Below are 14,188 nucleotides of genomic sequence, written 5' to 3'. Positions count from 1 at the left end.
GACCTTACCCCCATGTCCCACCTCTGGCCTACAACACCCTCTGTCTTCATATCCTACAGAACATTACTCTCCTTTCCTTCAAAGGCTTATTTTTTTAGTGGTATTTGTTAAGCACTTACTAGGTGCCAAGCACTGTTATAAGCACTAGGGTAGATACAAGGTAATCAGGTTGTCCCGTGTGGGGCTCACAGTCTTAATCCCCATTTTACAGATGAGCTGAGGCACAGAGAAGTGAAGTGACTTGCCCAAAGTCACACAGCAGATAAGTGGCGGAGCTGGGATTAGAACCCATGACTTATGACTCCGAAGCCCATGCTCTTTCCACTAAGCCACGCTGCTTCTCTTATTGAAAGCACATCTCCTCCATGAGGTGTTCTCTGGCAAAGCCCTCATTTCCCCTTCTCCCACTCCCTTCTGCATCATTCTGATTCACTCCCTTATTCACTCCTCCCTCAGCCCCAAAGCACTTATAGACAAATCTCTGATTTACTTATTTAGATTATTGTATGTCTCCCCTTCTAAACGGTAAGCTTGATGTGGGCAGGGAACATGTCTACAAACTCCGCTACATTTTAATCTCCCATACGCTTACTACCATGCTCTGCACACAGTAAGCAGTCAATAAATATGGTTGATCGATCGATTGATTGAAGAAGAGTAAAGTCAAGTCAATTTTTATCTGTGTTGGGGGCATACTTACTCCAACACTAGTTAAAATAAATCTTATGGAACTGGTCCTAATGCAGAAGATATTTTTTCCTATCTGCCACAAAACCAAGAGACAGTATCTCAACAGAAAGTATGAAAGTACCTGGCTAATGCTCATATGGGCATAATGTAGGAAATCTGGATAATGTTTGAATTAAAAATTGATAAGAGCATGTCAGGAAGTATTGAAAGTGGAACATATCTTCTAATGATCTCAAAGCTATTTACCCATTTTCTCTCATTAATCCTTTCAGGTAACAGCAGATATTATCACCCCCAGCTTGCAGATGGGCCAACCAGAAACTTAGAAAGGCTAAGTCGCTTTTCCTGCATTTACAGCTTTGCCACTAAGACCAGATCACAGCTCCCATTCCAGGGTTTTATCCACTAAAGCTTCTGGCCCCCAGGATTAGCAATAAGACTATTGAAAGTCTTGAATGCTCCTGTGGAACTATTTCATTATTTACCCTTGGATCTTGGGCAAATTCCAAGTTGGGTAATTACTTGGTGCCTACCAAAATCTCTCCTGCTGTTTCAGGTGGACAAGTTATTTTCTTTTTCCTCTCCTAAAACAGGTCTTCCAGTATCCTGGTAGTATGAGGCTACCACATTCCTCCAAAGATATGGTGCATGTCAGTCACCTCTATACACCTTGAACTGCTTTTCTGATATATAGTGAGAAGGCATGGATAACTAATGATTGCATAAGGGAATGGCTGAATGCTGAGCTAGTACTTTAAGAAGGAAAGATTATCATGTGAATTGCTATAATTACAACACCATTGTCATTTTTGTCATAAGCAGAGTAAAATACCGGAGGATCCTTTTTTGAAAAGCAATGCACACGCAATCTGCATTAAGAATATTTTCCAACACTTCACGTATTTTTTTCCCATCAGTTCTGGGTCACTTAGTCAAGGGAGGGGAGCATGAGGGGAAAGAGAAATTTGAGGCGTCACAGAAGGGATGGGGAAATTCAGATTTAGAATTTTTCCTGCATCAGGAAGCCACACACACAACCAAAATATGGTAACACAAAGCTAAACACTATCAGAGAATTATGTTACTTAGGCAGCCGCACTGACCAGTGGGGCAACGATAGACCAGGAAGTAGAAAAATGAATCCAAAAAGCCCATCCATTCTGTGCAACACTGAACTAATCCTGGCTCCACCACCTGTCTGCTGTGTGACCTTGGGCAAGTCACTTCACCTCTGTGCCTTAGTTACCTCATCTGTTAAATGGGGATTAAGACTGTGAGCCCCATGTGAGACATGGACTATTCCAACCAGACTAGCTTGTGCTACCCCAGTGCTTAGTACAATGCCTGTCACATAGTAAGTGCTTTACAAATACCATTAAAAAAAGAGACTGTTAAACCAAGTGTGACAGTAGTGTGGTATCGACTCCAGACCAAACTAGAGGTCAGTTGAACCATAACATTGTCCAACCTTCTCTACAGCTGAGCGATCTGGATCCCACATGGGTCCTACATCCAGTCTTTTGAGCTGTTCTGTCAGCATCATTTATTGGCCAAACTCAATATCAAACGGCAGGTTAATATCCCCAAACAATGAAGTTCTGGAGCATAGTCAGTCTACTAGCATCAAAGTTCTCCTCACCTGAACACAACTTTGCTGAGTAGGACACCTGAGAATAAGAACCAGCAGACTACCCAAACACCTGCAATATGGAGATCTGAAAGTGGGAAAACAAAAGCAAGGAGAAGAGTGGAAACATTTTAAGAACATAATAAAACAAATCCTCAGGCACTGTGGCACTCTAGCTAAAATCTGCAAGTCAGTTGCTGAGTATAGACCAGCATAGTCTACTGCTGTCACAAAAGGAATGACTCTTTTTGAGCATAGGCTTTGTAAGGAGAAACTTTGAGGAGCAGAATGGCCTTGTGGACAGAGCAAGAGCCTGGGTGTCAGAGCCTGGGTTCTAATCCTACCACTGCCACCTGTCTGCTGTGGGACCATGGACAAGTCACTTAGCTTCTCTGAGTCTCAGTTACCTCATCTGTAAAAAAGAAATTAAGACAGAGCCCCATGTGGGACATGGGCTGTGTCCAACCTGATGAGCTTGTAACTACCCTAGCACTTAGTACAGTGCTTGGCACATGGTAAACATTTAACAAATATCATTTAAAGAAAAAGAAAAAGGGAACGAGAGATGAGACGAAAGAGAAAAAAATGCAGGTGTTTCAAGCATCAAACGCATGACAACACAACAAGGGATGGCCTTAATAATAATAATAATAGTAATAATTGTGGTATTTATGAAGCATTTACTATGTGTCAGGCTGGGACAGATACAAGATAATTGGGTTGGACCCAGTGTCTGTCCCACATTCCCATTTTACAGATGAGGAAACTGAGGCAGAGAGAATAAGTGACTTGCCCTAAGTCACACAGTAGACAAGTGGCAGAGCCGAGGTTAGAACCAACGTCCTCTGACTCGTGCTCTATCCACTAGTCCATGCTGCTTCTCTGTTCTTCTGACAAATGTAGGTGTCTGCACCTGGTTACTCTCTCGACACCAAACCAAAAAAAATGTCCATTGATTGTTCCACTTATATACAGCACTAATGTTATCTAGCTTCTTTTTTTAGTGAATGCCTACTGTGTGCAGAGCATCATTATCATCATCATCATCAATGGTATTCTTTGAGTACTAACAGTGTGCACAGCACTGTACTGAGAACTTAGGAGAGTACAGTACCACAGAGTTGGTAGACATGTTCCTACCCACAACAAGTTTACAGTCTAGACGGGGAGACATGTTATTTTAAATAAATATTTTATAAATTATATTACAGATAATTTATATATATATGATATCTCCTTCGCAATTTATCCAAAGAGAACTTGGCAGATGACATTTTGAAACAACCTAGTCAGCATTGCTGGAAACATCAGGTTGGGCTTGAGCAGATAAAGAATGGCTGTCAGACTTTTTTTATTAATAACACTAATAATAATAATAATGAAAATAATGAAAACTGTGGTATTTGTGAAGTGCTTACTGTGTGCCAGGCACTATACTAAATGCTGGGATAGATAAAAGGTTGGACACAGTCCATGTCCCATGTAGGGTTCACAGTTTTAATCCCTATTTTACAGATGAGGTAAATTAGTTACAGAGAAATTACGTGACTTGCCCGCATTTGCACAGCAGACAGAGGTGTATTAGAACCCAAGTCCTCTGGCTTCCAGGTCCATGCTCTTTCCACTAGGTCATATTGAGAGAAGCAGCATGGCTCAGTGGGAAGAGCATGGGCTTTGAAGTCAGAGGTCATGGGTTCAAACCCCAGCTCTGCCAATGGTCAGCTGTGTGACTTTGGGCAAGTCACTTAACTTCTCTGTGCCTCAGTTACCTCATCTGTAAAATGGCGATTAAGACTGTGAGTCCCCTGTGGGACAACCTGATCACCTTGTAACCTCCCCAGTGCTTAGAACAGTGCTTTGCACATAGTAAGCACTTAATAAATGCCATCAGTATTATTATTATTCCCCTCGTGGAAAAAGCACTTCTCTAGTGGAACTTCTCTTAAAATTTCTTCTGGCCACACGGGATCAAAAGTTGCCTTCGCTTAACAGATGCTGAGCAATTCTCTGTCAATCAGATGATGTAAGGATGTCAGGGTTCCTGAGGTGATCTTGGAATAGAACGTAGATGGTTTTGGTGGCACGACTTAATCATCTCCTGCTTAACATGAGACTCGAGATCTGCCAATACAGAGTTCCAATGTCCTTCGTTAGCCTCCTAGCATTTAAAGGACAGGGATCGTGTTTTTATTTCTTTGGTTCACTTCCCCAAGAGCCTAGTGTAATGTTCAACCCACAACAGGCACTCAATAAGTTATGTTGATGTTAATGATGATGTCAAAACAAAATTTTATTTTTAAAATGTAAGCGTCTTCCCAAAACACACTAAGTCAATCCACAGCTACACCTTGGAAAATAAACAGAATGGTGTTACCTAAAGATAGTAAAAAGGGAATTCTAAAATTCTCTCCCAATTTCTCTCTCGAGAATGTGGTTGGTGTCTGATCCCTGAATCCAGCATCTGGCTCTAAAATTCTCTTTGTTTTGAGGGACCTAGTAAATACTCTCAAAACACAGTTACTCTGGAGATCTCAAACGCTTCTCCAAAAGCTAATTATCCAGATTTGAAAACTTTATCAGTAGGTTAATGAAAAGAACAGAGAGTCTCAGTAACCTTAAGGTTGATTCTGCCCCAAGAGAAGGGGGGCCAACAGATGTTCGTAACTCTTTGGAGCAGTCGTGTTGAGTCCACGAACGGGCCTGGCCAAGGGTCAGCATGTGGCCTTGTTAAGGAATGAGGCAGGGTGGGCTGGGGTCAGGATGATGGGCTCCCCTACTCTCAGCCCAGCTTGGGACTCTGTCCAACCTGATTTGCATGTGTCCACCCCAGCGCTTAGTACACTGCCTGGCACACAGTAAGCGCTTAACGAATGGAACAATTATTATTATTACTCCCACCACTCTGCTCTCCCCTAGACATCTTTTTATCATGCCTAAAGCAGGTAGTGTAGACAGCAACTGTCCCAGAGAGGGACTTTCTACTTGAAGTGTATGCATATCAACTTGAAACTGAAAATAAAGAGGAAGGAGAAAGTCTCCCAAATGGTGGGATAGTATCCTGGGGTGTTCTGAATGGGAGCGTTAGACTCTCTGTTTGCATCAGAAGCCACATGGCCTAGTGGATAGAGCACGTGCCTGGAAGTTGGAGGACCTGGATTCTGATACTGCCTCCGCCACATGTTTGCTGGGTGACCTTGGGCAAATAACTTCACTTCTCCGGGCCTCTGTTATCTCACCTGAAAATGGGGATTGAGACTGTGAGCCCCATGTGGGACAGGGACTATGTCCAACCAATTTGCTTGTATCCACCCTAGTACTTAGTAGTGCCTGGCACATAATAAGTGCTTAACAAATACTATAATTATTATTATTATTATTATTGTTTCCCCCATTTTGGACCCTATGTTGCTTTCTAACAATCATTTCCCTGATTGTATAACTTTATCCATAGTATAAAAGTTCATTCACTCATTCATGCAGTTTGTATTAATCGAGTGCTTATTGTGTGCAGAGCACTGTACTATGCACTTGGGAGAGTAGAATATAGCAATAAACAGACACATCCCCTGCCCACAATGAGCATACAATCTAGAACTGTAATGTGTTTTTGGAATTCTGCAGGCCATAGGGAGTGTATTCTCAGAAACGCCCTTCATTGTGGTAAAGAATCACCCCTATAAAAACCCCTGAAATCTGTCTGTAAACTTTCCCTCTTGTGATCTAATAATGCTTTGGAATAAGAGAGAATTCAAGAGTCCTGGTGTGTAAAGGTATTTTTTAATTCTTTGGGGAAAAAAAATATTATCTTGTTTATACTTCTTTTCAACTTTGGAAGATCCAGTACAGAGTGTATTGCAGTGGAAATGAAAACAACCACTGCAGTAGGGGGAAAAAAAACTAGCTATAACTAAAGCCCAGAGCAGTTATTCTGATTTGGTATTTATTCATAAAGTCTGACTGAAAATACAGATAAATTATCCTATCTCCCAACACAAGGTTACATGAAAAATGGCTGTCCTAATACCACTTCCTGTTCATGCTAGACATGCTATACATTGGGATTGAACAGAGAAATATGATAAAGTGTTATCACATCAATACAGGCTGAAACACCGTAATGTCTGCAAAACAGGAAGGTGTGTGAAGGATAATGTCTGTCTTTAGGCACCACAGTATGTCAAAACCACAAAGACAATGTGCAGCAAAAGATAGCTCCATCATAACTACTTTTTTATGATTGTCTTCACAGACCGAGATAAACGAAAAACTGCAAATTCAGGAAAAGGCCTTTAATGTAAAAATAGAAAAACTGAAAAAAGCCTGAGGACAGAGGTGTCCAAGGAGAGTACTGCTGAGCTTTTTCAGAAGCAAACACAGAACAACAGCAGCTCCAAACAGCAGCAGCAGAAGTGAGTCAGCTTCACAATTTTGTAAGAGTAAGCTCAAACCCAAGTCTTTTTTAAATTGGACTAATTAGAATTGTATTCACCCCCGTTTTACTCTCTACTATCCTTTTACAATAGCTGAATTTATTCCCCAAGTGTAAACTGAACAGATTCAATCTTCCAAAGATGGAGACATATATGCAGGATAAAAACTGGGATAAGTATAATTCTTTTGAAGGCATATTTTTGATAATCACAATAGCACAGGGTGTTCATCATAAAATATGACAAGGCCAACTTTTTAAGAAAAAAATCTGAATAAAATTAGGTTTTATGCATGTTACTAAATGAACCTCTGCTTTGCTGAAACACAATGAAAATACCCCGCTGACATTCACAGAGTAGAACTTCCAGAACAAGTCATTACATGCGTTTGTATTACCATTATTTTTCTTCTTTTCAAATTAAATTGTTTAGTTTTCTTGTTTAAACGTTTCAGTGTGAAACCAATTTTCTGAAATTACATAATGCATTTTGAAGCACTTTAATTTGTCCTGAATTTATTATTTCTAGTGTTGTTTCCTTCCCCGGAGAATACATGACCTATATAAAATGAAACTTAATGAAAAAAATGGTTATCAAAGGCCAGCCTACATCTCAGAATTCTGCAGCACATAATAAATGCAGCATCTAGAAGATAGAAGTCTTTCCAAATGGCAAATGCAAATCCTGCACTTACAGAATCTAAAATTAATTGTTATGTTTCCAGTTGAATATATTTCAATAGAATTGTCCATCTATTAAAAATAATTTAAGGATTGGGTTTTTTCCCATAAAAATTTGAACGTTTTCATTTCTAGAAAATCCACCAAAAATCTGGATGGCCAAGATTTTTCTAATTAGTTTTGCTAGCAGAGCTGGGTCCTGTTTCTCTGGGTTCACCATGTGTCATTTTCTAGAACTGAAAACCCCAGCGGAAGGGAACACTGTCTGCAGATACTTCATTAAAGTCATTTCAAAAATGACACGGTCAACACATCTGGTAGGGTTTCGGCTCAATGTACCCATAAGAGCAACATGGGCACCTTGATCTTGCTAGAATATTTAATATCTTTTGTGCATAGTAAACAAAGCATACATGGCATTTATGATACAAAAAGATGCCCCCAATTCTGCCACAAGTAGACTGAAGCAGCATGGCTTAGTGGAAAGAGCCCGGGCTTTGGAGTCAGAGGTCGTGGGTTCTAATCCCAGCTCCTTTCTTTGGACAGGTCACTTCACTTCTCGTGGCTCCTCAGTTACCTCATCTGTAAAATGGGGGTTAAGTCTGTGAGCCCTAAGTGGGACAACCTGATTATCTTGTATCTATTCCAGTGCTTTGAACAGTGCTTGGCACATAGTAAGCGCTTAACAAATACCATCAATATTATTATTGAAGTTCTAGCAATTCAGGAGTAAATGGCTTCACTCATTTACTCTTGCTGTCATTGCTTGACCAATCCCCTGTCCATTGCACTGTTCACCAAATCTGAGGAAAAAAAAAAAGGGACTTACTCCTTGCAATAAAAACCAGATGACCCGTCCTTATTTGAATACTTCTGATTGAAAGTGCAGATGTGGGCTAAGAAATCTAGGTATTCTGTTAGCTATATAACTACCATCATTTCAAAGATGACGTGGCTGGCGGTGTTGCCACTTGAGGGTGCAGATGTGACTGAAAAGATAAAGTCTAGGAGCCTTTTCTATACTGTATGCCCAGGACGACTGTCTTTAATTTGTGGGTTTGGCCTCCATTTGCAAGGTTTCTCCTTATTTTTTCTCTATTTAGATGGTGCCTGAAGCCTCTGCTCAAAGCGAGTCTCCCCCTTCCTGAAGGTTGCCCATTCAAGTTGATGGATCTGCTGTTATTATTCAGTCAGACCGTCATTCAATCATATTCATCAAGTGCTTACTGTGTGCAGAGCACCGTACTACTACTACTAATACTAATGGTATTTGTTAAGTGCTTACTATGTGCCAGGCACTGTACTAAGCGTTGGGGTGGGTACAAGCAAATTGGGTTGAATACAGTCCCTGTCCCTCATTGGGCTCACAGTCTTGAGCCCCATTTTACAGATGAGGTAACTGAAGCACAGAGAAGTAAAGTGACTTGCGTAAGGTCACACAAGCAGACAAGTGGTGGAGTCAGGATTAGAATCCATGACCTTCTGACTCCCAAGCCCATGCTCTATCCACTATACCATGCTGCTTCTCATACTATTAGTCCAGGCTGTCCTTACCTAGACTCCTTCACTTGAGGGATGGGCTTTTGCCCACTATGTGTGCAACTGCTTCACTTCAGCTCATCATAAAGTCATTGCCTGGGGCATTAGAGCTCTCCTCCAAGACACATCTATACCCACAGAGCTGCACTGCAGTATGAAATGTATTGAATGTCATTATCATTATTATCATTCTTAGTAGCATATATTAAGAGTTTAACAAATACCACAATTGTTATTAATAGCAAATAACAGTAACAATAATAATAACAACTGTGGTATTTGTTAAGCACTTACTATGTGCGAAGATTGTTCTAAGCACAGAATCTTGTCTTATGTTATCAAGTCATCTCTGACCCATAGCAACTCCATGGACACATGTCTCCCAGAACGCCCCACCTCCATCTGCAAACGTTCTGGTACTGAATCCATAGAATTTTCTTGGTAAAATTATGGAAGTGGTTTACCATGCCTTCTTCGGCATAGAAAACAGGAGTCTCTGCCCTCGACTCTCTCTCATGCCACTGCTGCCCAGCACAGGTGAGTTTTGAGTTGTAGCAGATTGCCTTCCACTCACCAGCCATTGCCTACACTCAAAATGGTCTGGGTATGCCTCTGCTTGACTCTCCCTCCCTTAATCAAGACTGGTAGAGTACTCGAAACTCTCCAGGTGCGACCCTGAGAGGAGAAGCAGAGTAGATATAAGATGATCAGCTCAGACACAGTCCCTGTCCCACATGGGGCACACAGTCTTATTCCCCATTTTACAGATGAGGTAATGGAGGCACAGAGAAGTTAAGTAACTTGCCCAAGGCCACACAGCAGCCATATGGAGGAGCCAGGATTAGAACCCATGCCCTCTGACTCCCAGACCCAGACTCTTTCCAGTAGGCCATGCTGCTAAAGATAATTCATTCATTCAATAAAGTTTATTGAATGCTTAATGTATGCAGAGCACTGTAGTAAGCACTTGGGAAAGTACAATACAACAGTAAATAGTATTTTTTACAACTCTTACTCTGGGCCAAGCCCTATACCAAGCAGTGGGGTAGATACAAGATAATTAGCACGGACAAAGTCCTTGTTCTCCATGGGATTCAGAGTCTAAGGACTTCTTATTGATGACTTTATGTATGTATACATGATTGCATGTATATATACACACGCACGCACAACAGAGCAACTCCGGGGTAACTAATCATGTATATTTTATACATAGGTATGTGTATATACATATGTAGCCCTGTATATCTTGCATATCTGAATATTCACACCACAGACCCAGACACATAGGTATACTCCATATTGCAAGCTGGGTGTGTTCTTGAAAATATGGCTGTATTGTGAGGTGTGTTTTTATATAGACTTACATATTAGATATTAGGGTTCATAGCAGAACCTCTGGAAAATAGAACTCCCTTACATTTTGGATACTATAAAGATGAATGTCACTAAACCATTATCTAATCTTTAATTGAAAGTAAAACATATCTTGATAATAAATAAATAGGTTAGAGTATGATTATGGGTCTTTGCAGGAGGCTGCAAAAGAAGAAGCCTGTTCTGTTGGTGATGGAGAAGTTGAGTGAAGAATTTGTCCAATTTAGGTTTGACAATGACCTTCTTTTCTTCGTAGGACACTTCGTACGAGCAAATTCTTTCTGAATACCTCTGTGTCCTTTTGAATTCCTTTTTTCAATAGGGTTGTCTAATTCAGTTGTATTAATGAATTCAGCCCCTTTCCTAAAAATTGATGGAAGATTTTTTTAGTCCCATGACCGTAGCCTGTGGGGAAGAAACCATCATTCATCTGTATTGCAATAACGCATTGATGGTCAAAATTCAAAAATGTCCTCATTGGAACATTTCTCTGAATGAGGTACATTTGGCACTTAGTACAGTGCCTGGCACATAGTAAGCACTAAACAAATACCTTTAAAAAAGAAACTCATAAACACCTTCATCATCCTTTAAGCTGCCTCCTAGTTCAACAAATTTTTTAGCTACCTGTTTAGAGGGCCCCTTCCTCACCATGAAAATCTGACTTAAATGATGGGCAGCGCTCCCTCCAATATCCAGCCATTGTAGATTGCTTAATCTTGCTCTGAGGGAGAGGAGGTAGGGAGGAATTTATGGGCCTATAGTTTTCATCCCGAACATCAGAGCTAGTCAGGGTAAGACATCAAACACTAGAAGTGGTATCGATAGGGTGATTTTTTTGTGGAGTGTTTGTAAACCATGTTGTGCCTGTTTTCCACAACCTGCCAATCTGAAGGAGAGCAATGATGCTACTAGCAGGGAGCTCTATAATAGGTGAATGAATATGGCCAGTAAGTCCAATGGTTAACCAACAATGTGAGCTTGTAAAGTCTGCCTTTTGTTCCATGGTTGCATTTGCTCCCCACAATGCCTGGCTTCATTTTTGTTTCTATTTCTGTGTGTCTTGATCTAGTCAAGGCATCTTTTAAAGGAGATACCCCATTTTAAAGGGTTGTACACCATTCATCAATCCATTGAACCATATTTATTGAGCACCTACTGTGTGCAAAGCACTGTATAAGCGCTTGGGTGAGTACAATATAACAATAAACAGAAACATTCCCTGCAAACAACGAGCATACCAGTTTGATCTGTCTTGCTACTGCTGGCTAACAATCATTACAAAAAGTATTCTGTCCACCCATTATATAATTTTCCCTTTTCAACTCAACATAGGGCAGTGGATTGTTTGTATATTTTGCAGCTGCCCATTGTCCTCCACACAGTTCAACCAGCAATGGTGTAATGCATTTAATTTACTTCAAGGATAATGAATTGACTGAATTTCAAGATCTCATTGTTTGTGCTCCTTTCACTATGTGGCATAAAATTTGGTGTGAAGGTACCCACTCCTGTCTGTCTGTCTGTCTGTCTCTCTCTCTCTCTCTCTCTATATATATAGCTGTATGTCTATATATATGATAGATAGGTATATATTAACATACACCCACATATATATAAAACAAAGTTTAATTTAGCTTATCCTAGAGAGATTAAAAGTTCTTCTATACATGAAAAATACATTTAGACATTCATATTCTGCTACTTTATTGGGAGAAAGGTTTAAAAAGACTATTTTGAGTCTTCTACGGCCCAAGATCACTTACTGTTGACTTTGGAAAATTGTCAGAACTCAAACTCTGATAAAATAATAATTGCACATCACTTTTATAAGCAAGGTAAAGACAACTGCCTTTCTCCAACCACCCATAACAAAATTCCTCTCTTCTATTTGCACAAATGTTAGAAGCCTTTTATAATCTTTAGGGCAAACTGTAAAGTGCAGGTTCCCTCATTATTCTCCAAACAAGCTGTAAGAAAATGACTCCTTTGGGTATTCACAAATACATTTGCCCTATATGAGAAAGAACAGCCATCTTTGAAAAAAACACCCGAACTTATTTCTTTTTTGATTAAATAGAATTTGATTAAATAGAAGCCATTTTGGTTGGTAATAGCAAGTTTTCAAAATGCATTTCATCACGTCCCCATGCCCTCAGTGCTCAGCAATCTCCCATTCTGCAAGGGAATAACTGGAATCTTTTTTAGACAATGGTAGGGATAATATCCTTCTGACCTATTCCAGGCTTCACAGAGGCTCTGAGAGGCAGGCCCCTCCCTGCCCCCAATCCCCATGTGAAATTTGAAAAGTCGGTACCGACATGGCAGCCAAACAAACTACCCATTCAAGTCTCCTAAACACATTAGTCTAGACCATAATGGCCCCATCTAGTCAGAAATCAGGTTCCTAAATATGGTCAGAAAACTAAAACCCTTAAATTAGTGGGAGATGGTATTTCTCCACAAAGTGTACTTCTCTGAAAATGCCAGAGAGCTTAAAAAGAAACATACCAATCATCTTCACTTAACCCAATGTGCAAAGAGATGTGTTTTTATGTACAGAACCAAAGTTCATAGATTCATTCATTCAATCGTATTTATTGAGGGCTTACTGTGTGCAGAGCACTTTACTAAGTACTTGGGCTAAATACTCCCATGCCAGTCCTTTCTTAGCTCTCCTGTCCCAAACTCCTCAAGCTAATATCCATCTCCCAAGCCTAAAATATCACTGAGCTTTTCCAGAAAGAGCGCTGGCCTGAGATTCAATGGAGGACCTGAGTTCTAATCCAGGATCCACCACTTATCTGAAGTGAGAACTTGGTCAAATCACTTAACTACTCTGTGCCTCAGTTCCCTCATCTATAAAGTGAGGATTAAGACTGTGAGCCTCATATAGGACACAGATTATGTCCAAACCTGATTATCTTGTAACTACCCTAGCGCTTAGTACAATGCCTTGAACATAGTAAGCATTTAAATACCATTAAGAAAAAAATACAGTTTGAGAAGATTCAGTATTGCATATCATTGTTGCTTGAACACCAATGGATAAGAGAAATGAAGAAAATTATCAAAGATTACTTCATAAGTAGCCATTCAGTAAATTCCTCTGGGTAAGCATTCAAATATGTAGAATTGTTTCTCTCCCAAACCACCCCTCAAAATAAAGTTAGTTAAAAAGCAAAGATGACTACTTTATATGTATATATGTTTGTACATATTTATTACTCTATTTATTTATTTTACTTGTACATATCTATTCTATTTATTTTATTTTGTTTATATGTTTGGTTTTGTTCTCTGTCTCCCCCTTCTAGACTGTGAGCCCACTGTTGGGTAGGGACTGTCTCTATATGTTGCCAACTTGTACTTACCAAGCGCTTAGTACAGTGCTCTGCACACAGCGCTCAATAAACTGATTGATTGATTGATAATGTATATAATTATGACTAACCATGGTGATGCAATCACTTGTAAAATGTGAGCACTTTGAGGACAGTAACGTACTCTGTAAAACAGTACAGTGCTCTACACACAGTAAGCATTCAATAAATACCACTGATGATGAAATATCATAACCTTCAAAATCAGGAAGCCCAAATAATATCCATATATAAAGAAAGAGAGATTAACACACTGAATTTTGAAGAGTGAATTCAATCATCATCACAGCTCTGGCCCTCTCCACATTCTCCCATTATCAAAACTGATTCAATCTACAAGGAATTTCAAACTTATTATAAACACATATATTCCTTAGGAGCAGAGAATAATTTAAAAAGCTATAATTGATTTCTTTGAGGTTCCTCACAACTGAACAAGGCCTAATAACGAACCCTAAAGAA

At 39.9% G+C, this 14,188-nt stretch overlaps 1 protein-coding gene across 3 annotated transcripts in view; it reads left to right on the top strand.

Annotated features, from left to right (window-relative positions):
• The window catches only part of CABCOCO1 (ciliary associated calcium binding coiled-coil 1), a 182,450-nt gene extending 175,129 nt beyond the window's left edge, over window positions 1-7,321 (top strand). For 2 of the 3 annotated variants that reach the window (XM_038744138.1, XM_038744137.1), the window contains one exon: window positions 6,567-7,237. In XM_038744138.1, the coding sequence (XP_038600066.1) occupies window positions 6,567-6,641 (75 nt within the window). In that variant the 3' untranslated portion in view covers window positions 6,642-7,237. Of the gene's footprint in view, window positions 1-6,566; window positions 7,238-7,275 lie in introns of those variants that run through there. The other variant, XR_005449828.1, reaches the window with a different exon arrangement.
• The last annotated feature ends 6,867 nt before the right edge of the window (window positions 7,322-14,188 follow it).

Source organism: Tachyglossus aculeatus, chromosome 3, assembly GCF_015852505.1.
Source record: "Tachyglossus aculeatus isolate mTacAcu1 chromosome 3, mTacAcu1.pri, whole genome shotgun sequence".
NCBI lineage: Eukaryota > Metazoa > Chordata > Mammalia > Monotremata > Tachyglossidae > Tachyglossus > Tachyglossus aculeatus.
Note: the sequence above shows the minus strand (reverse complement) of the source record. Positions and strands in the feature narration are given on the sequence as shown.